The sequence below is a fragment of the Plenodomus lingam genome, assembly GCF_022343315.1.
Source record: "Plenodomus lingam strain CAN1 chromosome Unknown contig_13, whole genome shotgun sequence".
NCBI lineage: Eukaryota > Fungi > Ascomycota > Dothideomycetes > Pleosporales > Leptosphaeriaceae > Plenodomus > Plenodomus lingam.
This window is the reverse complement of record NW_027093931.1, coordinates 1,365,323-1,390,729: the sequence shown is the minus strand read 5'-3', so window position 1 is coordinate 1,390,729 and position 25,407 is coordinate 1,365,323. Positions and strand designations below refer to the sequence as shown.

Here is a 25,407-nt window from a genome sequence, read left to right as displayed (position 1 = left end):
GAATGTCCAAAGAGAATTGCATGTTCGCTACCGGTAGTTCTTTGGTTTCGGTCTCCTCGGCCAGAGTGGCAGAATTAGGGGCAGAGTGAGCTGACGGGCGAATGTGTATCAGTACGAGGGGGACGGGGTATTTTTGGAATGATGGCTGGATACTTGGAATGCATCAGAGCAGCAGATTGGACACAAGTAGGCAACAGTAGAGTAGTAGTACCTGTACTCTACTACTGTTGCTTGGATGGCGACAGCTGAGGCTGAGGCGAGGGTGGTTGTTGGTTGGCTGGGGTGAATCTCCGGTTGGCTCGAGTGGGACTCTAAGAGTAGCATGGCCAACAACCTGGGCCAACTCGGGTGGAGAAGACCAGTAGCGGCGGCTCCACGTGCCGATCCATTGAGCCAGAAGAGGCAAGACGCGGGACCCTTTTGAAGTGTGGACATCGTTGTACTACTCTACTCTAGAATAGCTACCCAGTCCACGCTAAGCCAATCTGGGTGGGAGTGAGTGTGAGATGTTTGATCCCAACCGACGTGACCTCATGGGCCACTAACACAACCACCTGCACTCATTTGCCCTCATTCACCCTCGTTGGCAGCCATTCTACTGCCCCGCCCCTCCGCTCGGCACACCCCACCGCACACTCAGACACTCACACGCGCGCCCACCTTCACCGCGCCTAATCGCTAGCACGCGCGCCGCCGCCGCGTTGTCGCAGCGCCCCACCTTGGACGGCTGCACCCGCAAGCTTAATGACCGTCCACCGTCTCTACGCGTTCTTCTGCACCTATCGCCGCCCACCTGCCTCTGCCAACTGCCACGGCCACTGCCACTGCCATTGAGAACCTCCCCGGCCATCCAATATCCTTCCCCTCCTCGCCCTCGCCCTCGCCCTCACCCCCGCAGGCCATGTCAGGCCCAGAGCGAGCGGACGCCGTCGTCGAGACCACGCGCGGAATCAAGCGCAAGCACCTACCCACCGATGACCAAGACGACCTGGAGGCCCTCGACAGCGTCTTCAAGCGCATCAAGACGGCTGTCCCGCGCACCCCCTATGTCCTCTCCACTCCCTCCCTACACCCTTACACCTACCACTCGCGACAGGAGGCATATGCGTGGATGCTGGGCCACCTGTGGCGCCATGACGAAGAGCACATGCAGTATCGCACCTACCTGTACCGCGAGCCATGCCAGGACTGCTTCGAGCTGCAGGCCGGCGAGGACGACGAGCCGGAGCAAGGCCGCTCCAAGCCTCTTCCCAACAAAGCCGACAACCAGCCAGTGAAGAGGAAGCCAAATCTCTCGGCCTTCAAGGTCAAACAGGCAAATGGCACCGCAGCCCCGCCGACTGTGAAGCCCTCCTCACCACCGCCCGCGCCCACCAAACATGCGCCAGAGCAGTCGAATGGTGTCACCAAAGCAGAGAAGCAGTCTGCGCCCCCACAGAAGCCGGGCGCAAAGTCGCCGATACGGTACGGAGATGGCATAGGAATCATTGCTATAGCCAGTGCACAGCTGACAGCTCATAGAGCCTCCAATGGCGTCCGCGACGAGCGACGAGCCGAAAAGATCAAGACAGACGCCACACAATCCGAATCGCGGGTGCACGCGACCACATCGCGGCCCAAGAGCGACTCGGTTGGGTCCAAGACGGCCAGCGTCACCCCACATGGCCTACCGCCCATGCTCTCGCCGGTCGAAGAGCCTCTGAGAAATCCTCATGGCCTTCCCGACATTCTCTCACCCACTCTTCCGTCTAATATCCAGGCGGAGCTAGACAGGCTAGATGTGCAGCGCAAGCGGGCCGAGTCTGACGTATCCACATCCTCGTCGGATCGCAAGACCCAGAGTCTCGCAGTTCCGCCTGCAAACCCTCCAAAACCTGAGGCGCCAGTCAAGACTGAGAATCGCATACGATCCGTGTCAATCAAGGGCACGTCGCCAAACCCAGCACCGGTGCGTACCGGTGAAAGCGGCCGTAGTCTTGTTGTCACGCTAAAGTTCTCCAAGGCGAAAATATCAACGGTCAAGAACCTGTTGCGTCTACCGCCCAAGAAGAAGCCCGAGCAGAAAGAGAGCCACGATGCTCCAGCAGAGAGGGAAAAAGAAAGGGCAAAGGAGACTCTCATAGACAGGGGGAAAGAGCGGGCAAAAGAGGTTCCAGCGGACAGGCAAAAGGACAGGGCAGACCGGGAAAAGGAGAGGGCAAAGGAGGCTCTTGTGGACAGGGAAAAGGACAGAGCGAAAGAAGCTCCTGTCAGGCCTCCTGACGGCCCAGTTATCAAGAAGAAGGCAGTATCCAAAGTTGCCGCACGACGAGGAGACACTGCAACATCCGCAGCGGCGCCTCTCTCAAGTGCGACAACTAGCGCGCGGCCCACCACTACCTCTACCAGACTTCCTGAAAAGCGGCCCAGGGCAGAAGAAGAGGCTACGTTGTCTGTACCCTCGAAGCGACCCCGGGCACTTTCACAGCAAGATCGTCCCATCACCCCTACCCCCGCCACCTCATCTCCAGCCCCCGCAGCCAAAACCAGCAGTACTCAACAAAGTCAAACCCAGTATCTCACCCCAAAGAAAGAACCCAAAGGACTCGGCATGTTGCGTACGGCCTCATCAGAAAGCTACGATGCAACGCCCGGGCGATCAGGCGCAACTCCTGCCGGGGCAAAGGCCGATCCAAAGGCTGGTCCCACTTCTGCTCCCGTGGCAAGCAAAAAGCAGGCCGATATCTCTCTCCTTTCACAGACGTCTATGAAGCTCAATCAAATGGGCCGCGCACTCAAGCATGAAGCCACCAAGATCCTCACAGCGGGCGGCAAAATTGACAAGCAGGATGAGAAGCGCGCGGCCATTACGAACCTCGAGTGCATTCTGTAAGTCATCCTATTGTTAACAACCGCGCTCGACATTAGCACTCGACTAACAACACCAGCTCCTACATGGCCGCCTACTACGCCCAAGACCTCTCCCTCCACCTCCGCAACCGGCCCGGCGAAGTCGAACAAACGTGGAAAACGCTACTCCCCCTCTGCCTGTCCTACGCCCGCTGCACAAAAGACTTTCCCCACCTCGACGGCCTGCGCTCCTACCTCAGCTCCACCATTGCCTCGGCCATTTGCACCCACGTCGCCCAGCGGGCCAACCCCTCGCGCACAGCCACCTCGCACGACTCCCCGCAAGACCTCGCCCCCTCGGACCTCGCAAAACACCACCCCACCCTCGCAGACAACTTCGGCCTCCTCTCCGACCACCTCATCAAAATGGCCCGCCACTTCCAAGACGCGCGCGCCGCCCTGCCCATGGACGACCTCCAGTCGCTGTACAAGAAGACGTGGGCCCAGCGAGAGACGAACCCCCGCCTCCTGCGCGAGGAGCCCGCGTCGGCGGCGCTCAGAATCTCGAATCCAAGCAACAACAATAACAGCAGCAATGGCGTGCTACGCATGAGCGGTCCTTACTTTTTGCCCCTTGCTGCTGATACCTCGCCCATCCAGGCCGTTCGCTTTGGCCTCCGCTTCTTGGCGGAGTATTGTGAGAGGGAGGGGATTGAATATCGGTTTCGGGTTTGTTTGGAGCGGTCGGAATAGCCGGGGGGGATATATGTCGTTGTGGTGATGTCGTTGTGGTACTCAGGCACGGACTTGGAGCTCATCGCTCATCTCCCCTTATGAGGTATGAGCCGTGGAGGGGGGATGGCATTTGGATTACAAACGAGCCACCTCGTTATGATTTGTTCAAACAAGAAAAACCCCAGCTTTTGCGGGTGGGCGTGGCATTTGGATGATTTTCTTCAGGCATGATGGGTGGAGATGATGCATGCAGTATACAACATGTACTACTTGATCTAGTGTCTGGGTAGTAGCTGGTGGCCAGTAGCCAGTGGGCTACTTGCTTCTACTAGGACTGATCTAATGGCTCTAATGTCTTTGTCTGAATCCTGCTTATACTTGATGATTGATACTTGATACTTGCTCTTTCAATAGTTGCTCATTCTTCTTTGGCGTCGGATTTTGTCGGGCTAGTGTGTATGCGTGCTTGCATTTACGTGGGACTTTTGCAGATTGGGTATTAGCATCAGCGCCAGCATCAATTACTTATATCCCGCACAAGATACCAATCACATCAAAACAAGACTAAACACTGGCTATGCAATCCCATCCATGCGCCTATCCACCCCTCCACCCTCACTTCTTAAAAACCCTCTCCAACCTCTCCAACAACAAATCCGCATGCCTCTTCTGAAACACCAACATGGGCCTCAACCGCACCGCCATCTCCCCACTACCGCCAATATTCACGCCCTCGGCCTTGGCCTTGCGCAACACCTCGTCGCGACGCGGACTGTCAAACGCGATAAACGTGCCCTGTCCTTTGCCCCTGAGATTCTGAATCTCGCGGGGGAAGCGGGCGGCGAGGCTTTCGAGGCCGGCGAAGAGGTAGGCGCCTGTTTGGGCGGTGCGGGCGACAAGGTCCAGGCGGTTGATTTCGGTGATGATGCTGCGGAAGAGGATGGCGCGGGCGGGATCGCCCATCCACGTGTTGAATTGGCGGTATGGTCTGTTAGGTCTGAGTTCGGGGTTGCCAAAGTAGTAACCTGCCGTCTGTGCCTTTTTGCTAAAGGTGACCATGTCCGGGGGTGAGGGGAGGTCCCAGTGTTCGTGGGCCCAGAATTTGCCCGTGGCGCCGACGCCGGTTTGGACTTCGTCGACAATCATGAGGATGTTGTGTTTTTTGGTGAGGTTGCGGAGGGCACGGAAGAAGGAGGGGGAGGCGTGGTTGTCGCCGCCTTCGGATTGGATGGGCTCGATGACGATGGCGGCGGGGGGTGCGTGAAAGGTTGTGATGATTTCTTCGGTTGCGGCGAGACACCGTGCTTCTTCTGCTGCATTTTCGGCCGCGTGCTCCTCGAGGGGGTATTTGAGCATGGGAAAGGGGGCTTGGGGCCAGTCAAAGGCGGGGATGTCGATTTTGTGGATGGGTTTGCTGCGCGTGGTGCTGAGGGAGCCAAAGAGGCGGCCGTGGAAACCGGATTTGAAGGATAGGACGGAGAGAGCTGGGGCGCCGGGGCTCTTGTTCTCCATGGATGAGATCATGTCTTCGTTGGAGAAGTCGACCGAGGCGCCACCACGTTCTTGCTGTCGCCGCCACATGAAGGCGGCCTTGTACGCCAGTTCATTGGCGTCGGAGCCCGATTGGCCGGTGAAGACTTGGTTAAGGCCCTTTGGTGCGACCGTGAGGATACCCGTTTCGAGTATGTGCGCCCAGTCGTGTTGGGGAAAATTACCCAGGGCAGGCCGGTTGACAATGGCAGAGGCCATTTCGGGGGATGTGGCGGCGAGGAGCAGAGACGGGTTGTTGTAGCCCACGGGGATAGACGCTATTTGGGCGTACACGTCCAGGAGGACATTGCCATCGAGGTCGGCGATGCTGCAGCTCATCAGCATGGGTGTGCTAGGAGTGTTACCATTCCAGAAGCATACTAATTTCCATAGGATTGTGAGTAGTCGGCCATCATGTTCAGACTTCGCGTGTCAAAGACTTGGCTTAGTCTCTCAATCTCTTTTTTGCTCCGTGGACCGGGAATGGGGGTTTTGACTATGGGCTCTCTGGGTTCATCGGGGAAGAAGGGCTGCTCGTTGCTGTGTACAGCTGGTGCAGCTGCGGCAGAGGCATACCGTCGTTTCCGTAGCGCGATTGGTGCTGTTCTGGGGGTTAGGCGAGGAAGTGCGGTACGGGTGCGGCCCGCTGTCCGCAGCAGATATGCCATGGCGATGTGGATGTTGTGTGAGCGATGGTTTGGGGGAGAGGCGTGGTGTGGGGCTGGAGAGCTTCAATGAGGTGGCATGCGGGGGGAGTGGCCAGAGCTTCGGTGCGCAGGAGTCGCGGATATTTGGGCGAAGCAAGAAGGGCTGGTTTAGAAGGGCGAGAACGTGGTCGAGGTGAATAGAATGGGTAGAAGACGACTGGCTAGGGAGACCAGAGTCCCGTCTTTAAGCAATCCCCGAAACCTGCCATCCAACACCGCCAGTCGCGCGTAGGGCGTCGAGCGATGGCTTGTCCCAAAGAAGCCATTCGTTGCCGACGAGCTCTGCACTGGCTTACCGTTGGACCCTGAGGCTAAGCCGTGTATGGCTAGCAGCTCAGTGGCAGCGTCATCTTGATTGACTCCACACACACGCCCCAGACGCCCGCGCAACACTTGGGTACACAGTCGTAGGCTCTCGATGGGAGAAGGAAAGCTCGGTCAGACAGGTGGCCATGATCCGTGTTTGGCGGAGAAGAGCAAGCAAGAGAGAGGATGGGCAATTCGTCTTTTCTCTCGCCATGCAGAGTCACAGCATCCCGTATAAAATCCTGACAGTAGTCGTTTGCCAGCTGGCGATGACAAAAACTAACTCGCAAATACCTGCCTGGAGCGACCACAGCCTTGGCTCCCCGCACTGTTCGGCATCGTCAACAGACTCGAGCTTCCTGGCCGGAGATCTGATGCGCGATCGGCACAAGGAACTAATTACTACTACTACTACTACTACTACTACTACTACTACTACTACTACTACTACTACTACTCCTACTACTACTACTACTACTACTACTACTACTCCTACTACTACTACTACTACTACTACTACTACTACTACTACTACTACTACTACTACTACTACTACATGCCCATGACTTGGACGCAAGGTAGTGTCGGGTGCAAGTTATTCCGCATCCGAATACAATGTCTCGAATGGTCTTAGCGGCACCGTGGTGGATGACGTCGCCCTCTAACTTACCCCCACCAAACGCGTCTTTCTCCTCCCGACGCGTCGCGACCATCGACATTCGAAGCCCCCGCACCATGCCGTGACAAGAAGATGCGCTTCAAGGCTTCCATACAAAACGTCACAACCTTTACAAGTGTGTAACAATAGCATGCACCTGTCCATGGATACTAAGAAATAACCCTGCAGAGCTCACTGCATCGCTGAACTCTCTCGGTCCGCTGGCGTGGGTGAAGCTCGGCGAAGAACAAGTATGCTTCACCATCATACCCGAGCAAGGCACCCAAGTGTGGGCGTAAGTTCTCTCCTCACCCATTAGCCCGTACTTCTTCTGACCTGATCCAGCGTCCTTTCCATTGTAAGCCACACGCACCGTCTGTTTTCCCTGGCACAGTGCTAACACGCCCCCACGCAGGACTCCATCTTTGAAACCATCAGCGTCCAATCTGCAGCCAACAACATTATCAATCTCGAAGTGCCTCTCACATCCCTCAATCGTGCTTTGAAGTCTGCCCTCAACGCAACTTCGGCGCAGATGCGTCTCACGAAAAAGGACAACATGCCTGTACTAGCACTCACCATGGTAACCACCACATCCTCCAACACCTACAATGGCATTCCTACCGCAGCTACCGGCTTCGACAGCCACTTTGGCGCATCCTTTGATAACGATTTTGGAGCTTCCAATCGCGAGACCATTGTCACACAAGAAATCCCGGTCCGCGTCCTCGCACCCGATACTGTCGCCGGCCTGCACGAACCCCGATGTCGAGAGCCAGATGTACATATCATACTCCCCCCGCTCATCCAACTAAAAGCCATCAGCGACCGTTTTACCAAGCTCGCCCTCGCCGAGTCAAAGGGTAGCCTTGCCACTTCTGCCAATACGCGGCTCGAGATTGCAGCGAACATGCATGGATGTCTCAAAATGAGCGTGCGCTCCGACGCCATGAACATCTCATCCATCTGGACGGATTTGACGAATCCAGAACTCGATCCAGGCCAGGTTGCTGGCGGCGAAAATGGAATTGCGGATCATCCGAGTTCACGGATGAAGTTGCTGGGGAGTGCGGATGGGAGGAGCGAGGAAGGCTGGGCGGCCGTGCGAATCGACGGCCGGGATTGGGGCAAGGTTATGAGTGTGGGAAGACTTGGGGGTCGGGTCATTGCGTGTAAGTGGTCATCATGTTCAATGTATTTGCGGGTGTGTTGCTAATGAGCGACAAGGCTTTTGCCATGAGCATGCGCTGATTTTGTATGTTTATCTGACAAACGATACGGGTGATGACGAGTCGGTATTGACGGTAAGCTTTTATCCGAGGTGCTGATAGGATGAGCTTGATGACTAACGAGAACGTAGTATTACATCAGTTCATATAGTGCCTAGTCGGCAAACACGAAATCTACGGATTTATGAAAGTACCATGTAAAGTATGTGCGTGGAAGATGGCTGGTAAATTACTTGCAGGGTGTATACACATATAATGGAACACAGATCCATGAAGAGGCGTCAGATACAATCTATGCCAGCAGCATTGGAGCAGATGTCCTCGTTCATCTTGCATCCTCGAGTCGGTCACTGAATTGCTCTCCTATTTTCAAAGTATGCAATGTCACAGCATCCGGCACCACAGTCAGCTCGGGATTAGCCAAGATCCTTACTACATCCAGATGTACAGATGCGTAATTTGATTACCAAATTATGATTCCTGGCTAATTTTGACACCACTTGCAGACTGCCAAAATTAGAGAGAATGGCTACGGATCGCGTGTCTCCTCAGTTTTGCCTGCCAAGAGCAACTTCCTTGTTGTGGCTGCTTCGCATTCATCAGTTTCATCTCCTCCACGCCTCTGCCATGCGACGATCACCATTTTTAGAGCTCCCGAAACCTTCCACTGACTCCATTGATCAATCAAATACGCTTTTTATCCTCGTCATAATGTTGCGGTCGACAACAGTATGTTCGCAACGCTGGCCTTGATGCCGTCTGAACAACCGCCGGAATAGGATCGCAACGTATAAGGATAGATATTCTGCAACGCCCAGCCGCATATAGCACGGTCTCCCACGAGATGGACCGACTATAGGGCGTCACAGGGCTTTGCAGGGCTGATCCGTAGACCCCGAACAAAAACAAGTGGTGGCTTCCAGCTGCGTTTACAAGGCGCGCACGGTGCGGCATGAGATGTTGAACCTCAACCTCAATCTAAATCGAAGACATCTTAATTAAACTTGCATAAGCCATGGCTTTAGTAGATGCAGTTCAGCCGAATGCTTTGGACTTTACCGCCGTCAATCTAAGAAACTTGCGATCAACTACCTTCATCTACCACCTACGAATTCGCGATCTCTCCATTGAAATTTTCCATTGAAAAAGATGGTGAAATTCCTAGGATCTCTAATTTATCGAGAAAAGAGACGAGAAAATCACCATAGCGACGTCGGCGAGCAGCATTAGGCCATCTGTTGTGTTACCTGGGCTTCCACCCCTCGTTCTAAGTGTTGCACGAGACGCGCTCCCCTGAACATCTGCCGCGGGGAATCAACATGACGTTCAAAACAAGACTGAATCCTCTGTTTTTGCCTTGCAAGAACTATCTTGTGCTCACGGATGCCTTCAATCAACGACAGTGGATATGCCCCCTCGATTGCACGAGATACATGTCGGTGCTCGCGAGGCAACCTCTCGACGGTCCTGGATAGCCCCAGACAAGGTGTCACCCGAAATTGCCATTGTCGCTACGCTGGTCTCAATCGCGCTGTTCAGTTGCTTGCTACGAGTGTGCACTCGTGGAAGACTCCTTCGCACATTCGCCTTTGATGATGGCCTAGCTCTGGTCGCCGGTGTGAGTTTATCAGATCCTATTCAAGAAAAATGTGGGCTGAGTTTATGTTTAGCTATGTAGCATAGGATTACTTGTCACCTTTATTGGTCAGCTACGCAGTGGGCTTGAAGAAGGTTGGCAAGCAACGAGGTCGAGCAATGACGGGGCTACTGGGCCTTGGGCGTTGGCATTATCACTGTTCCACATTATTGGGATAAGCCTGGCAAAGCTCTCCGGGGCATTCTATCTGCTTCGCATCTTCGATAGAAGGTACTGCCGCTTCCTCCTCTATGGACTGATCGGTACGTGTATGCACATAGTGGAGCAATTGCAAGAAGCTCACATGTCTAGCTCTCATCCTCCCTTCCGCTCTCACGTGGTTTGGCTCGACACTTCTGCGATGCATACCGCTGGCAGCAGCTTGGCGTCACCCATCACCTCCTGGATCTCATTGCATGTCGTGGGAAGCATTTATCACTTTTGCCGTGATCAACAATGGTAAGCATTTTGATCATCGCTTGGTCATCCAGCCGCTAATGGCAAGAGCAGTGATAAACACAAGCACAGATCTCATACTCGTACTAATTCTGCTACCCATAGCATGTAGCCCATCCATCAACCTCAAAACAAAAGCCACGATCATCACCATCATCTGCATAGCCTTCATAGCCTGTGCCGCCGCAATCCTCCAAACAAAAACCCTCTTCTCAAACTGGCAAACCGGCTCCCTCACCGAGAAAAACTCCCTAAAATCCCATCTCCATCGCACCATCGAGCTGACAACCGCCCTGCTCGTACTCAACATCCCCAGCCTCGCCTCCCTCGCCTCAACCCTTCGTAAATCCCTCTCCCCAAATCCCCGCCCCCTAATCTCCTCCCCAAGACTAAATCCCCGCCCACCAAACCACTCCTCCTCCTCCCTCTCTTCACTCACAACAACTCACTCCCACTCCTCCTCCCAAACCGTAATCCACCGCCCAAACACCGCCTGCCTCCCCACCCTCACTCGTTTCCACGACACAGAATCAAATCTCACATTCGACATTGCAACGCTGGCCTCGCGCACACGCACCTCGCACACGCGTACCACGCTGGGCCGCCATAGTCGGCATGCGAGTGGTTGGAGCCAGTTTAGTGGGTTTACTTATTATGGGAATGAAGAGGAGGAGGGCGAGGGGGTTACGGAGTTGGAGGCGGTGGTGGCGCGGTTGGGGTTGGATAAAGGGGGGGTTGGTGAGGGGAGTGGGGGAGGTGGTGGATGAGAGGGGGATAAGGTAGGGTGGTGATGAAGTTTGAGTAATGGGAGATGGAGAGCTGAGCATGCTGGATGATGGAAGGGGACGAGTGAGATTTTGGATTTGGTACGAAGGGGAAGATGTGGTGTTATTGATTTCACACTTTTGGTTTGAGACTGGGATGTTTGTGTTTTGGTACTCTGTGTGAAGTAGACGCACAAACTGCTCATGACATTTCGCTTCCATATCGTATCGTATACTATATACATCTCTCCAGCACCCACTCAAAACCACCCCATCCCCATCCCCCAAATATCACACTAATTCTCCCTCCTTCTCCCTCCCACAAACCTCACTAATCCACCCACCTCTTCTTGATATAATTCGCCTGAAACCCACCCGGCAGCTCCTTGACCCAATCATCAATCTCCTCCTTGACCACCCGCGGCACCGTACACTTATTCATCGCCGCCGCATCCTGCGTCTTCAGCGTCGGACAATTCTGGTAGCAAGGACTGTCGAGCGCGCGCTGCAGGGCATCGCCTTTCCAGCCAAAGAGGTAGTCGCCATGGTTCGCATAGCCGGTTCTATAATCATACCAGATATGTTAGCAAGCAAAGCGACATCACACCAGCACTTCCTGTCCCCCTTTTACAACCAAGCCCAGAAGAAAAAATAATACAAACTCACCCATCCCCAAAACTCCACACAAACGGCTGGCTTCCGTCCTCGGGCCAGTCGGCTTTGTTGTTGAAGCGCGTGGTGTCCCAGATGACCTCGTAGAAGAGCTGGCCCATGCGCACGGGGTGTGAGGCTGGGCAGGGACCGCCGGACTCGAAGGAGCCGAATTCGGGGTAGGACATGTGAGCCATGTGGTCTGGGGAGTCGAGATTTTTACCGTCCCAGCAGCTGGGGTGGTATGTTAGATGTCTCGGTTTGTAATGGTATAGGGGGGAAGGGAAAGGGAAAAGGGAACGTACGTAGGGAAGCGGACAGCGGTCATGATTCCCGCTTTACAGGGTCCTGTGGGGAAATCTAGGGTCTGGGGGTCACGGGTGTTGATGTCGTTGAGACAGGTGAAAGTGAGCTGGCGGTAGCGTTCTGCTTCTTCTTTTGTGCGGGCGTTGACGTCGCCGATGAACATGCGGAACCCCTATAAGGTGACAGCGTCAGTATCATCAGCATTATCACGGGTATCCTAGCTAGATGCAGGAGTGACTCGCCGCCAACAAGATTCATCATCAGATGCAAAGAAAGGAGCAGAGGTGCCAAACAGGAAGGGTAGCCTTACCGGTTGAAACGCTTGCACCTTTGACGTCTGCTGAAAGTTATACAGCCCATCTTGCATATAATACACCGTCATCCCGCCATTAACCCCATTGAACCCGGAATTAGGAATCTGAGGCACGCGCTTGTAAGTCCCGTTGCGGGCCTTGAAGTACCTATCAAGAGTCTGTCAGTCATTCCAAGCAAGACTCAGCTCAGTCTCACACGACTTGAACTCACAGCACAGCAGTCCAATAGTTCTACCATCCACGCATCAGCTTTTGCTCGTTTGAAAAAAAAGTACAACCATGTGTTTGCATGCTGCTTACAGAAAAGTCCTCGCTGAACTGACAAGACGTGCACGTCGACTCCGCCGGCATATCCTTCTCCGGCGCCATGGTGACATTGAAGGAATTCTACCCTGTGTCAGTTCGGCTCATGGTATAAAAATCCTTGGTGGGGATATCTCACGCCTCCCAATATCTGGTGCAAATGCGGTGAAGGTGCCTGGCCGGGCGTGACCAGCGGATCAAGACGATCGATGACGAGCTGCGCGCATGGGAAACGCAAGAGCGCGTTTGCGGGTGCGAGCAGCGCGAGGGCCGTGGTGGAGCGAAGCATCTTCATTGTCGTTTCTTTTTATTACAATACGGTTGCTGGTATGGTGAGTTTGGAGGAGAGGGAGAGGCGAGTGGCCGAAGTAAAAGAAAAGCAGGAGGTTTCACACAGTGCCCTGGATCTTATACGCCCTTATTACTTTCTGCTATGGACAGGAGTGGATCAGGGATCTTGGTGCCAAGAAGTAGTTATCATCTTCTCGAGACTGCAGAAGGGTTTTGCGTGGTTGACCTTGTTTACGGATGCCTGCGTGCTGAGCACGGGTGGGTCAATGTTTCCAATCAATGCTTCCAATCGGCGATGGGGTTTAGGGGAAGTTTTCCATGTGATTAGCCTCTCTTGATACAAATCATATCGATTTGGTGAGATTGTGCTACAGGATAGCTGTTGAGCCTCCCTACCCTTGTGCATCCATGTCACTCATTCTGTGTGCCGCCTATGTTGAACACTGTACGATTAGCACCCTTTACTTGAAATTTATAATGCATTGGGTCACATGGATACCTGGCGGTATAACCATCCAGTCGTGGATGAGACGATGCTTCCGTGAGTCCGAACCACAGTGGATATTGGTCGTGTAAAGGTAGCAATACAATATATCGCCCGTCTTGATGATTTTCGGCAGTTCAGTTCATAAAGTCGTGTGGCACCCCACATGCATATCGAAGTCTCGTAGTAAGCTACCAAGGCCACTCATGTGCGATGTTGGACGAAGATTGTATTGATGGTCGTCGAGACAAGGATGCACAAGCCTCATCTATTCGACTTTGCCGGCGTGCCAAGTCGCGGGGGTATAAATGCACCCATTTGTGTATATTGCCCGGCTGTTCCCCCGGTGGTAGAACATCAATCAGGTATCATCGTATCTTTATCCATTGAGGGCTGTCCATTGTGATTGATTGTAGTGGCACCCGCCGATTGCACCTGTGCCAAAATGTGGTGGGTTGCCGCGAGTGCACTGACGCTAATATCGTGGTATAAATCTGTGGAGGCGAAAAGCTTATGAATTCAGTTGGAAATGGCTAAGCCCGGTGATATTACACTGCTGTTCAACGACCGGGTACGTATCCATGAGTAATATAGCCCACGTTGTGCTGTCATATGCGGCCCAAAAAACTTACATATCGCGAGAGAACCAGGTTTCTTTGCTTCTCGAAGCATTGCAAAACTGTTCCTTTTTCATTCGTTGAACAAGAGTCGTCCCTCTCCATCCAGCGTCTCTTACTGGCCCAATCTCAGACCACCAGCCAACCATGCGATTCGTCAACATTCTCAGCACACTGTGCTGGACTACTCTAGCATCTGCGGCATTTGACCTGAATCGAGGAGGTGCTGTCCTCAAGGCTCCTGACGGCGACCCCTTCGCCAGCGTGACTGGAACCTTCACCGTTCCCAATCTTTCCGGAAACAACAGGCTTTCCATCTGGGTGGGTATAGGCGACACCCTTCAGCAAGACTATGTCATGAGTGGCGGGATCGTGTACAACAGCACATTGAAAAGTTTCTCAGCATACTTCCCAGGGCCATCAACAGATACAACGTCTTCCGTGCCTGTTGCAAATGGTAACTCCATCACCGTTACCATCAAGGCGGCCGACGCGGGAGGGACCGTGACTGTAGAAAATAAGACGCAAAACAAGCGGACCACTCAGACACTGTCTGGGCCCTCTGGTGTTGATCCTTCGAAGTTGACCGCACTTGTTGCCGATTTCTTCGTACAGGCATATCAAGTGACGCCAGGTCAGCTTGTTCAGACGCCCAACTTTGGCACGGTGTCTTTTACGGCGATCACTGCGACAACGAAGAGCGGAAAGAATGTGCCAATCTCCGGCGCTGGACGATACGAGATACAAGGGACTAGTGGACAGGTCAGTTCGCCATCTTTGGCTTTGATCGTAGGCTAATCTTGACCAGATGTATTCAAAGACTACCATTTCCAGCACCGGTGTATCTGTACAGAGACAAACTTAGTCTCACAGTGTGAAAATTAGACCTCAACCCCCAATTTATGTCGTGGGGCTTGTACTATTGTAGAGCATGTGGATCGCATCGGACGATTGAAGAAGCTATTTGTGTAGTCTGAACAGTTTGGTCAACTCATCTAAAATGAATCGAAAGAGCGTGCCCGGAGGACTTGAGAGTGTTATATAGAAATTCGAAAATTTCCAATGATGCAATTAGAAGTCTGCATAGCCATGCCTCTTCATTTTTCTAGGCGTAACCGCGTGTCTATATGGCATTGTGATGATCCAATAAAACGCCACCGCTGTGCCAACAATATGAAGGATATTAAAAATTCAGAGAGTCTCTCGCAATATGCTCTCTCTCGGCTTCGTACTCGATTCCGCGCTTGGGACCCTTTGGATCCTTGGATGGCTTCTTCTTCGGCTTGGGCGGGGGTCCAGCAGGACGCTTGCGCTTGAGGTTTGCTAGAGTCTTTTTGAGAGCTTCCGTCTCTTCATCAGCCGACTCATCCTCGTCCCTGCTCTCACTGGCGCTGGCGCTATCGCTTTCGTCCTCACCAGCAGAGCCTTCGTCAGGACTCTGTCCACCAATCCAGTCTTCGAAGTCTTCCATTTCATCGTCTGACTCGCCATCAATGTCGCTAACGTATTCGACCTCGCCGGCACCATTCTCCAGCTCGTGCTCGTACTCCTCGTCTTCCTCCTCCAGCCCGTCGTCAAGATCCTGATCCCGCTCGGCTTGTCCTTCCTTCTCCAGGCCACGCATGACCTTATTCCAGACATTTGGCTCGACGTTGAGTGGGCGATCGCCATAGGCGCCGGACCGTAGGCGCTCGATGAGTACTCGCTCGATGGCTCGCTCGACCTTGGCAGCAGCCAAAGCCTTGCGTTCACGTCCTTCCTCTCGTCTTCGCACTTTGGGCGCCAGTCGCGGGACTAATCTCTCACCCAAGCGCTCATCCTCTTTGGCGAGTTTGCGAATGCGAATGTTGACTTGAGTGAGACGAGTCAGGCGTTGCTTGTTCTTGTGTACGAGGAACTTGGGGAAATAGGCCAGATGCTGGTCGACGAGCTCAAGCGCTTTGGTGTAGTTGCTAGGCAATTTGATCTTCTCCCACCACTTGGAGGGAAGGTGGGCGCGTTCGATGGCCTTGATGTAGAGGTAGAGAGAGCCCGTGGCGGGGTCAGAGCGAATAGTGGCGTATCTCGAGTTGGCAAGGGGACAAGACTGTTTACTGCAGAAACCAGAGACGTTGTGCTCGTTGCGACAGAATGTCTGGTCCTTGGTCGTCTTCAGCTTGAAACTACAAAAATCGGTCCCGATGATGGACCACACGAGATCGTCTAGAAAGGCGGGCAAGTCAGCAGGTCAAACACGAGACGTGGGTTTGTCGTAGCGGCACATACCTGAAGCCATCTTGAGTATTGGAGGTGAAAGCGTGAAGCGTGGCTGGCGGGCTGTCGTGGGTAGTTTTGCTGATGGCGCCGACGAATAACTTTTTCGAAATATTTTGGAGACGCCAAGAGTTCGGGTGGGTCCTTCCTTCCAAGGTTCCCATCCATGCCCGAGGAGGCGCTCGGACCATGTGATTGTGTGGAGAAGGAGCGAGCGAACCACCAAGCGTCGATTTTCAACTCAAACATCAAAATATTTCATCGTCACCCCTCATCATGTGACTTATCTCGCACTTAATCAGCCCTCTCGGCATGAGAGCTACCATCTTGACTTTGAAGCGCGGCTACTCTCTGTCTGTATCGAAGCCGAGTTGTTATTCACCGCTTGCACGTACTGTTGTCTCACTTGGACGAGTTGGTTGCTGTTTGGCAGGCTGTGGCTCCCACCATGTCTCCTCCTCCTCCTCATTCTACAGTCGCACCCCATCACGCTTGAAGCCCGTCCATCAGCGTCAATACCATGCCAGTACTCCCCTTCATGACGATCCAACAATCTATGCTCTTTCAACTGCCCCAGGACGAGCGGCGATTGCAGTAATACGCATCTCTGGCTCAGCATGTCGACAGGTACTACCCCTACAGCGTCGACTCCCCATGGATTCCCACACTCACCCACGCCTAGATATACCATGCACTCTGTCCATCTGCTGCATTTCCCAAACCTCGTCAGGCAACTCTCAGGAAACTGTACACTCCAAACATTTCACCCTCGCCTGCGACTCTACTCGACTCAGGTGCACTCGTCCTGTACTTTCCTGCGCCCAGCACTGTAACTGGCGAAGATCTCCTTGAATTACATGTGCACGGTGGCCCCGCAATTGTTCGTGCAGTACTGGCTGCAATACCTGCGTGCACAAAGGTAGCAGATGCAGTTTCCGGAGGAACAGCTGCCGCCCAGATACGTTATGCAGAACCGGGAGAGTTCACGCGTCGCGCCTTTGCGAACAACCGCATGGATCTACCTCAGATTGAATCGCTGGGCGAAACGCTCTCTGCAACCACTGAAGAACAGCGTAAGCTGTCTGTTCGCGGCACCACTTCCTCGCTCGCGGCGCGGTACGAGCAATGGCGCATGTTGCTCTTGGCTGCTCGGGGAGAGCTTGAGGCCCTGATCGACTTCTCAGAGGACCAGCATTTCGATGAGTCTCCAGCGGTACTGTGTGCCTCTGTCGCGAAGCAGGTTCATAGTCTGCGTATTCATATGGAAGCGCACGTCGCTAATGCGGTTCGCGGAGAGTTGTTGCGAAATGGGATAAGTGTGGCTCTACTTGGAGCACCCAATGCAGGAAAGAGTAGCTTGCTCAATCGTATTGTTGGGAGAGACGCCGCGATTGTGTCCCATGAAGCTGGCACAACCAGAGACGTCGTCGAAGTCGGTCTCGACCTGGGAGGTTGGCTCGTAAAGATGGGGGATATGGCTGGGTTACGTAGGGCTGGTCTTCTGGGTGAAGAGAGTGTCGGGGCTATTGAGAAAGAGGGCATCAGACGGGCGAAGCAGCGAGCGTTCGAGTCTGATGTCTTGGTCGTTGTCCAGGACGCCACTACCGAGATGGATCCCGAAGTGATGGAGACGGCCAAGCAATGCGTGGGCATGGGCATCAGCGTTTTGGTTGCGATCAACAAGTGTGACCGACTCACTGAACCCGACAGTGCACATGCTGCCTGGCGTGCAGTACTTCAGCCCAGTCTGGGTATCTCGAACAATCAGGTCTCCTTTGTGTCCTGCAAAGAGGCCACCCCATCCAATGCCGGCGATATGCAGGCCTTTCTGAACAACCTTCTCAACACCTTCAGAACCATGACCTCCGCACTGGTGCCTGATTCCGACCCCGATCCTTCCATTTGGCAAGAATCCCTAGGCGCAACTGAACGTCAACGCGTCCTTCTTTCGGAATGTCTCATTTACCTCGATACCTTCCTCACCACTGTCTCAGCAGATGGCTCTGAAGAGGAGGAAGTCGACGTTGTAGTTGCCGCAGAATCCCTCCGCTCTGCAGCCGAAGCACTGGGGCGGATCACTGGCCGGGGCGAAAGCGGCGATGTGGAGGAAGTTCTAGGCGTCGTGTTTGAAAAGTAAGTCGTATCCACGTTTCCTTGTACAACGGTTCTAGAAGGGAGCCCCGGTATAAGGCGTTCCGACCCTATGTCTGTGCATTTTTGGCCCCCATGACGAGGAGCGCTGTACATGTATACATGCAGCGTAAGATCGCCACCTGTGAGGCTCTGCTCAGGGTCAGCCACAATGGAATTAGAGTGCTCGACGTCCGTGCTGGTGGTGCAGGCAGTCGTAGACGAATGATGGCATTCCCCGACTTCGCCTGTGCGTGCCGGCTTACGGACGATGTCATGGCGTTTGGTCACATGACTAAGGCGCTGGCTACTTTTCTGGACATTTTGGGGCTAATTACGCGGGTGCTGTAGGTTTTGTGTCGGCAAGTAAACGACATGGGCGTTTACCGAGGACGTTTGAATTGAAAAGCACGGCAGCACGAGGCACTGCACGACCGGTCAATGGCGATCGGTATGGTGTGGAGTTATGCTACGGCTTCGGGAGTCCAGACGGTTTCAACTCAAAGGCCGAGTCATATGGCCGGCCTTGTCGTATTGGGGGGAGGTGGTAGTGAGGCATACGCATGGCTCGATTTGCTGAACAGCAGGCGCAGCAACAGCGATGTCATGGGATGATGTCACCCATTTCAAAACTAGCAACATGATGCGTTATATTCAATCAACCTCAAGCCGGGTAACATGATGCAATACATTGAATATATCTAAACAGTAGCAACATGGCCAATCACATTGGAACCCGGTTGTCCGTGCAAAACCCAGGTTACCAAAGATCCATCCAAAAATCCATTTCGATAATGTTACAAGAGTATCAATCTCTCAAAACTCCCCCTCCGTCTATAACGCCCCCATTCAAGTTCCCAAACACCCAATCCATCCCACCCAAACCCACAACAACAACAAAAGCAAAACAAATTGAAAACTCAAAAAACAAAACACAAGTCTAACCCAATCACTCGTTAAAAAAATCCAAAATTTTCCTGCTCCTTGACACTCCATTTCTAGCCGTAGATGTACCATCAGCATACACAACCGCTCGCAAGGGAAAAGCACTAAAAAACTAGAAAAAAGAAATACAAAAGAAATACAAAAAAAAAAGGCAAGACAGGGAGGGGAAAAGAAGTCTGTTCAACAACGCCTGGCTCAGTGAAGAGCGTGTCCTGGTCTGTTTCTAGGGGTATGATGGTTGAGTCTAATGGGTTGGGGGATTATGGGGTGGTGTGGTGGTGGTACAGAAAGTGGTGGTGGTACAAAAGGGGTTGGTCAAGAAAAGGGAAGAAGGTGGGTGGATTGGTAAGAGTAGGAGGATTGGGGCAAGGAGACATGGGAAATAGAGGAGGAAGAGACATGGGAAATAGAGGAGGAAGAGACATGGGAAATAGAGGAGGAAGAGACATGGGAAATAGAGGAGGAAGAGACATGGGAAATAGAGGAGGAAGGAGACATGGAAAACATGGCAACGAGGAAAAGAGGGCAAGTAGGAAATGGAAACAAAGGAAATCAAAAGAAGGTGGCGAGAAGAAGACGGGATGGAAAGGGAGAAACGGGAGAGAGGACGAGGTGTGCTCGCGGCGCGTGACGGGGTAGAATGTAAACGCATGGCGTACAACCGGGTCTAGGAATCTGTTGTGACATGGATCCGCAGACGAAAAGGGATCAGGCTACGCGGGAATCGCAGCTTTGCAAAGGTCGATATAGGATGTAGTGCTGGCGATGAAGGGGTACAGGATGAGAGGGACGGGGATGGAGAGGAGGTGGGATGTGCAGGTTTTTTTTACTGCACGGGCGGGTAACCGGCATTGTTGCTGTTGTCGTTGTCGTTGTTGTTGGAGGAGGAGGAGGAGGAGTGGGGTTTTGAGCGGGTGAGATGAGATTGGAGTGGTGATAGGACCGCGTTGGAGCCATTGGCGGTCTTAGTTGTAGCCTCCGCGACCCATGATGGCGAGTTCTTGAAAGATGATTTTCGAGGATTGTGTGGTATGGTTTTTTGTGATTTGCCTGGGGTGAGTGGGGTTGGGGTGGCGGGGTGGTGTGGATGAGATGTATGTTGTGCTTTGGGGGCAAAATTGGATGACTCTTTCTTGGCGTCTGAATTGATAATGACGGGAGAGAAAGACGGTTAGTTGTAGCCTCCGCGACCCATTGTGAAGAAAAGTAATACGGGTGTGGGATGAAGTTGTGGTGTGAGGAAGGTGTGTGTGTTGTGATGACGAGGGTGTGTGTGGGGTTGATAACGAGTGGGAGTGATGAGATGAGCAAGACGGTTCGATGGAAGACGGACGAAGACTTGATGACAGAGAAACACGGCCGATGACTGGAACTGGATGAGAACGCTTGACTCAAAGGGAAGAGAAGAGAAGACAGGAAGACCAGACTTATACGACGCAAAGAAGGAAGAAGAGGAAGAGAAGAAGAAAACCGGTGATTGGGAAAGCGAGCAGAAAGGAGAGCTAAAGGAGACAAGGAGAGAGAAACAAGACTTTGAAATAAAAGGAAGACGTGGTGGAGGTGCAGTGAAAAGGTGGTGACTACTCTGCCTGGTCCCAGGCATCCAAACCTCTTTATACCATAACCCTACCCATCTCCCGCCGATCCAGCTCGCACACCCAACCACAGCATTGGGACACACGGATCAACCGCTGCAAGGACCCCGGCTGCAAGTGCACACCTCTCTCTCTCTCTCTCTCTCTCTCTCTCTCTCTCTCTCTCTCGTCATCATCCCCCGTCCCGTTAGTCGGCGGCCGGTGCATTCGGGGCAGGGAGTGGGACTACGGCAACAGCGCTGGGAACGGGTAGTTACCAGAATAAGTTTCAGGGTCAGAAGCGGGGTGGAGCGTGCGGCTTGGGGCAGGGCAGGGCAGGGCAGGGCAGGGTAGAGAAGAGAATGAGAGAGGAGCGAGAGAGCGAGAGAGAGAGCGAGAGAGAGAGAAAGGGAATGAGAGAGAAGAGGCTAATGCAGAGTTGCATGCTGTCTGTCAGCCTCAAGCGCGCTCGGACGGGAAGTGTGCGCGGCTGATGGGTTCGTGTGGATGGTGTGCGTCGGGATTGCTGGGATGAGGGTGTGTGATTGGCGATGGGCGTTGAGGATGGAGGTGCGAGTGTATCCCGGTGGGTGCAATGGGGGTGTCTACCTAGTCGTGGTGAATAGATACGGTAGACATGAGGAATGCTTGTATACACCCTACCGGTACGCCCTCATGCTCCATACCGGTACCTACCAAGACCGATACCTACAACAGCGCCCATATTCCCCTTTCAGCAGCACGGAAACGGCCAGCCAACTCCATCGACCCTCGGCCCATGCACACACAAGATGGGAAGCAGAATGCGTCGAGGGGCCCAGGCAGGCAGAAGCAGACAGCCCAGGACGGGAACAGCTGTTGACAAGCGTGCCTGGCCTTTTCATTGGCTGCTGATGAAGTTGCCAATGCGCAAAACACAGTCATCCCGGTAGTATCTACACACTCTCTCTCTCACACACACACTCTCTCTCTCACACACACACTCTCTCTCTCTCACACACACTCTCTCTCTCACACACACACTCTCTCTCTCTCACACACACTCTCTCTCTCACACATAGCATCCCTTCTAGATGGCCTACATGACATGGCGTACCTGCGCAGAGCAGCCACACACCATCCGCAACCATTGTGCCGCCTCTCCCGAACTTTGACAACGGGGAGAGAGCTGCGGTAGGTACCGGTACCGTATCCAGATCAATGTCTTCCCGCCAAGCCCATGGATCGACTCACACAACCACACACACACACACACACACACACACAGGATCAGGATCCAATCATCGCACGTCGCACAGCCCAACCCTCGCGGTGGTGACGAGTCGACGAGATGGCGAGTGTTGCAGCTCACCTGCGGAAGCCTTGTTTTCCGTGCACAACCACCGCCTTCCTCATCGCGTCTGTGTGTCTTTGGTGTGCCCGAGGCCAATTGCGGATCCTGGACACGAGCGTCGAGCGACGTTGCAACGTGTCGCATGGCTTGACTTGCATGCACAAGATCTACTGTAGGCATCGCTGGTGTGGTATGCCATGTACAAAGGCCATCCAAGCGAATCACAAGATCCGGCCCGAAATTGCCTTGCGAGATCGGTTTCAGGCCTGGGTTTGGGGGAATACAGTGCAGGGCGGAGCGTTGAGCCCTACCCGGACGCCCCCCCCCCCCCCTACCGGTAGCTTTGTAGCTGGGAGCAGTGCAGCATTCGACTCCACTTCCCACTCGCGCTCCCTGGCATGCCGCACCGTTTGGCCCTGGCTACTGGAACGGTCGTCATGCTACTCTACTACTACTACTACTACTACTACTACTACTACTACTACTCTAGTACTACTACTACTACTCTAGTACCCACCCTACCCTACAGTACCCTACCTACGCTACCTACCGGGCTCTGTACTTGCAAAAGGCATCGGTAGTGTTACAGCCATGGTCTTCAGCACACCTTGGCCAGCTGTACCTGCAGTCCAACAGGCCAACACCCGCTAGACTGGCTGTAGGTAACCATTCCCTTTGCCCCGATAGGCACTTGATGAGCCTCGAGTCCGTGACCAAAAACATCCATTACCTAGCTGTCGTTGCCCAACTCGACTTCGGCGTCACGGTGGGGGGTGGCGTTGCCAGAGGCGTATTTTTGGCACGCAGGTACCGGTACACTGCTGCAATGCATTCCTTTGCTTCCCAATTCCTCAAAGGCAATAATTATATTGCCCTTGACCGGCGGTGCGAAGCAGCAATTGCGCAGACGAGACCACGACACAGCACCGTGTGAAGGCGGTTGGCAGCACGATTGCCTGAATGGGAGAGTGAGAAGAGCATTTGGAGGTTAGCAAGATTCGCTCTGGTCTGGGTTCGTGTGCACGGCCTGCGCAATGCATAGAGTATGTAGGCTACTGTATAGTAGACGTATACCGGTAACTGTACCTCTCTAATCATCGCAGTCCAGACTTTCGGACAGCGACTTGACGCTTGGACTCTCTCTCCGACATGACATGGCCATCTCTCTCTCTCTCTCTCTCTCTCTCTCTCCTTATCTCCCTGTCTTCCTTTTGCACGGCCACACCTGGCCACTCGAACCAATCAGGATGCAAGAACGCCGTCAAAGCTGACTGACTCCCCTCTCTCTTACTCATTTCGACTCTTCCTTCACCCTCACCCACGCCCATTCGTCCACCCGCTCTCTCGTCGACTCGGGATCGGCAATGCGCCACACTCGTGCTACGGCACAACACAACACAATACAGGGAAGCGACACCAAGGAATCTTCCACGAGGCCAGCCTTGACTCTTGCGCCATCACATCGGTCACCCACACCACCCGATGCTCTGGCAGCCAGATGCACAAAGCCCTTGCCTCGACTCCCGCCTCCAATCCCCATGCCCGTCCCAATGACGAAACGGTACGACCTCGCCCTGCAGCGTGCACATGGCCAATGAGAATGGGTCTGAATTCGTCATTGTCAATTTGTCATGGACGGACTGTGTGGACTGGTGTGTCCCAGGCTCCAAGGCAGACTGAACATTCACCCCCCTCGTCTGTTGTCCAAGGGGCGACATGCGACGCCTTGCCCCCACCCCACCGCTACACACCTATTCCGCATCAAAACCAAGCCGTGTACAAAGATGGCTTCCCGTGCTGCCTACTAACCACCCGCGAACCGATCGTAGGTGTACTGTACATACCTGCACCCTCCTCCCCCACCCTCGCCTTCTCAGCCCCCAAATTTAGCCATCTCCCATCGCCGACCACGATGCCTCTTCCCTTTTCCCCAATGCGCCCAGCCAACCCAGCCAAAGCAGCACGCGCCCACATTTTGCATCTTCTCCAAACACTAACCGTACTTGTACACTGTCATTGCACACATTTGGCCATCCGACGCGCATCTTGCATCCTGCGTTTTCCCATGTCCAGGGAGAATTTAACCGACTTCCCGTTTCCGTCTTGATGAACTCATGACCGGATGCATGCGACTCGGGACTAAAAATAGAAAACGTGACTGCGCTGATGTAGGTAGATACATGTGTACACCACAGTCAGTAGCCTCATAACGACTAGGTCTGTACATGATCCCCTCTACCTACACATTCCCCTCTACCTACACATCAAACAGCCGCGCCAACCGCGCCATAGGTACCCTACCATAGGGCTGAGCGATCTACCCTACCCTACCCTACCCTACCCTACCTTACATTCACCCTGCAAACTCACCAGCATAATGCCAGCCCCCCCTTGCCCTCCTACCCTTCATCTACTCGACACAACAACACACACTCACCCACCCACCCACCCACCAACCGCAGCACATTTCCCACCTTCTCCCCACCCGCTTGGCCAACATATGACCCATTCCCCCAAACTAGACTAGTGTGGTTTTGTTCGTTTGGGGTTGGAGCGTACATGTCGCATCACATCAGCTTGTGCTCGAGCTATTTTGGGGAGAGAGAGAGAGAGTTGGTCAGATGGTGAGGTGAATGGTGAATGGTGGGAAGAGGGGGGCAGGGCTGTATGGAGGGCTATTTGGGGTGATTTTTAGTTTTTGTTTGTTTGAGAGTATGTCGGTTGATTGTGTAATCGAGTGCTGGGAAATATCATCTTCGTTTTGCGCATTTGTCACGAGATTCACGAATTGAATGAGTACTACGCCTGAGCGGGTTGATTTCAAAGAAACATGGTTGCACTGTTTTTCCCCCACTTTGAATGCAACTATCACCACCACCACCACCAACAACAGCAATGCCAAAACTCATCCTCATCCCCGACGCCCGAACCATCCAACTTTCCATCTCTGCACATATTTTTATCCTCACCATTGCCATCGTCATACCCATGCCTACCCACTCCGCCTCGTCCTTCCCGCCCGTCGGCCCAACAGACATCCCGAGTCGGGACCTGCGCAACATCATGGCCAGGCAAGTTGCCATCTGTATATGCTTTGACGCTCGGTGCTTGAGTCATAGTGCGAGATACTTTGGACCCATGTGCTCTTGAATCCCAACTCTGGTCTGGTTTGACTCATGGTGGCGATGATGGATCTGACTGCCGTGTAGGTGAAAGGTCTGGAAGGGTCTTGAATTGTCATGGTAACCAACTAATCCTCCCAGCATGGATGACTAGACATTTTCTCTCATGAGCAGTCGTCCGCTCGGCATATCCCAGCCGTATAGTTCTGGCCCAACATGGCCTTGTGCGCAAGA

The 25,407-nt window shown here is 53.6% G+C and overlaps 14 protein-coding genes across 14 annotated transcripts; 8 read left to right on the top strand and 6 right to left on the bottom strand.

The window, feature by feature from the left end:
- Positions 1 to 547: 547 nt before the first annotated feature.
- IAQ61_002079 (uncharacterized protein) lies at positions 548 to 3,679 on the top strand. Its single transcript, XM_066095395.1, has 4 exons — positions 548 to 1,464; positions 1,522 to 1,948; positions 2,003 to 2,868; positions 2,928 to 3,679. Exons 1-4 carry the CDS (start codon positions 902 to 904, stop codon positions 3,580 to 3,582), a joined length of 2,511 nt encoding a protein of 836 aa, XP_065954879.1. The 5' UTR covers positions 548 to 901; the 3' UTR covers positions 3,583 to 3,679.
- Positions 3,680 to 4,179: 500 nt separating this feature from the next.
- Positions 4,180 to 5,439, bottom strand: IAQ61_002078 (uncharacterized protein; the record flags this gene model as incomplete). Its single annotated transcript, XM_003833901.2, has 1 exon — positions 4,180 to 5,439. One exon carries the CDS (start codon positions 5,437 to 5,439, stop codon positions 4,180 to 4,182), a length of 1,260 nt encoding a protein of 419 aa, XP_003833949.2.
- Positions 5,440 to 5,474: 35 nt separating this feature from the next.
- On the bottom strand, positions 5,475 to 6,006 carry IAQ61_002077 (uncharacterized protein; the record flags this gene model as incomplete). Its single annotated transcript, XM_066095394.1, has 1 exon — positions 5,475 to 6,006. The coding sequence occupies exon 1, from the start codon at positions 5,760 to 5,762 to the stop codon at positions 5,475 to 5,477; it is 288 nt and encodes a 95-aa protein (XP_065954878.1). The 5' UTR covers positions 5,763 to 6,006.
- A 247-nt stretch (positions 6,007 to 6,253) lies between these two features.
- IAQ61_002076 (uncharacterized protein) lies at positions 6,254 to 6,673 on the top strand (the record flags this gene model as incomplete). Its single annotated transcript, XM_066095393.1, has 1 exon — positions 6,254 to 6,673. The coding sequence occupies one exon, from the start codon at positions 6,254 to 6,256 to the stop codon at positions 6,671 to 6,673; it is 420 nt and encodes a 139-aa protein (XP_065954877.1).
- Positions 6,674 to 6,858: 185 nt separating this feature from the next.
- On the top strand, positions 6,859 to 8,620 carry IAQ61_002075 (uncharacterized protein; the record flags this gene model as incomplete). Its single annotated transcript, XM_066095392.1, has 6 exons — positions 6,859 to 6,901; positions 6,955 to 7,060; positions 7,111 to 7,123; positions 7,181 to 7,937; positions 7,993 to 8,069; positions 8,126 to 8,620. 6 exons carry the CDS (start codon positions 6,859 to 6,861, stop codon positions 8,150 to 8,152), a joined length of 1,023 nt encoding a protein of 340 aa, XP_065954876.1. The 3' UTR covers positions 8,153 to 8,620.
- A 782-nt stretch (positions 8,621 to 9,402) lies between these two features.
- IAQ61_002074 (uncharacterized protein) lies at positions 9,403 to 10,479 on the top strand (the record flags this gene model as incomplete). Its single annotated transcript, XM_066095391.1, has 5 exons — positions 9,403 to 9,612; positions 9,665 to 9,893; positions 9,943 to 10,089; positions 10,141 to 10,428; positions 10,475 to 10,479. The coding sequence occupies 5 exons, from the start codon at positions 9,403 to 9,405 to the stop codon at positions 10,477 to 10,479; spliced, it is 879 nt and encodes a 292-aa protein (XP_065954875.1).
- A 702-nt stretch (positions 10,480 to 11,181) lies between these two features.
- Positions 11,182 to 12,719, bottom strand: IAQ61_002073 (uncharacterized protein; the record flags this gene model as incomplete). The annotated part of the gene is made up of 7 exons (XM_003833898.1): positions 11,182 to 11,413; positions 11,517 to 11,735; positions 11,807 to 11,979; positions 12,118 to 12,268; positions 12,333 to 12,352; positions 12,422 to 12,508; positions 12,564 to 12,719. 7 exons carry the CDS (start codon positions 12,717 to 12,719, stop codon positions 11,182 to 11,184), a joined length of 1,038 nt encoding a protein of 345 aa, XP_003833946.1.
- A 1,244-nt stretch (positions 12,720 to 13,963) lies between these two features.
- Positions 13,964 to 14,614, top strand: IAQ61_002072 (uncharacterized protein; the record flags this gene model as incomplete). Its single annotated transcript, XM_003833897.2, has 1 exon — positions 13,964 to 14,614. The coding sequence occupies one exon, from the start codon at positions 13,964 to 13,966 to the stop codon at positions 14,612 to 14,614; it is 651 nt and encodes a 216-aa protein (XP_003833945.2).
- Positions 14,615 to 14,999: 385 nt separating this feature from the next.
- IAQ61_002071 (uncharacterized protein) lies at positions 15,000 to 16,255 on the bottom strand (the record flags this gene model as incomplete). The annotated part of the gene is made up of 2 exons (XM_003833896.2): positions 16,082 to 16,255; positions 15,000 to 16,018 (listed from the first exon to the last, which is right to left on the bottom strand). Exons 1-2 carry the CDS (start codon positions 16,089 to 16,091, stop codon positions 15,000 to 15,002), a joined length of 1,029 nt encoding a protein of 342 aa, XP_003833944.1. The 5' UTR covers positions 16,092 to 16,255.
- A 126-nt stretch (positions 16,256 to 16,381) lies between these two features.
- Positions 16,382 to 18,569, top strand: IAQ61_002070 (uncharacterized protein; the record flags this gene model as incomplete). The annotated part of the gene is made up of 3 exons (XM_066095390.1): positions 16,382 to 16,696; positions 16,752 to 18,202; positions 18,551 to 18,569. 3 exons carry the CDS (start codon positions 16,382 to 16,384, stop codon positions 18,567 to 18,569), a joined length of 1,785 nt encoding a protein of 594 aa, XP_065954874.1.
- A 1,401-nt stretch (positions 18,570 to 19,970) lies between these two features.
- On the bottom strand, positions 19,971 to 20,747 carry IAQ61_002069 (uncharacterized protein; the record flags this gene model as incomplete). Its single annotated transcript, XM_066095389.1, has 2 exons — positions 19,971 to 20,284; positions 20,729 to 20,747. 2 exons carry the CDS (start codon positions 20,745 to 20,747, stop codon positions 19,971 to 19,973), a joined length of 333 nt encoding a protein of 110 aa, XP_065954873.1.
- A 1,496-nt stretch (positions 20,748 to 22,243) lies between these two features.
- IAQ61_002068 (uncharacterized protein) lies at positions 22,244 to 22,985 on the top strand (the record flags this gene model as incomplete). The annotated part of the gene is made up of 2 exons (XM_066095388.1): positions 22,244 to 22,308; positions 22,562 to 22,985. The coding sequence occupies 2 exons, from the start codon at positions 22,244 to 22,246 to the stop codon at positions 22,983 to 22,985; spliced, it is 489 nt and encodes a 162-aa protein (XP_065954872.1).
- A 357-nt stretch (positions 22,986 to 23,342) lies between these two features.
- Positions 23,343 to 24,189, bottom strand: IAQ61_002067 (uncharacterized protein; the record flags this gene model as incomplete). Its single annotated transcript, XM_003833893.2, is given in 3 exon segments — positions 23,343 to 23,657; positions 23,861 to 24,061; positions 24,076 to 24,189. Coding segments are annotated over 3 exon segments (630 nt in total), but the record flags the coding sequence as incomplete, so codon positions are not given.
- Positions 24,190 to 24,946: 757 nt separating this feature from the next.
- On the top strand, positions 24,947 to 25,327 carry IAQ61_002066 (uncharacterized protein; the record flags this gene model as incomplete). Its single annotated transcript, XM_066095387.1, has 3 exons — positions 24,947 to 25,136; positions 25,261 to 25,267; positions 25,315 to 25,327. The coding sequence occupies 3 exons, from the start codon at positions 24,947 to 24,949 to the stop codon at positions 25,325 to 25,327; spliced, it is 210 nt and encodes a 69-aa protein (XP_065954871.1).
- Between the last annotated feature and the right edge of the window lie 80 nt (positions 25,328 to 25,407).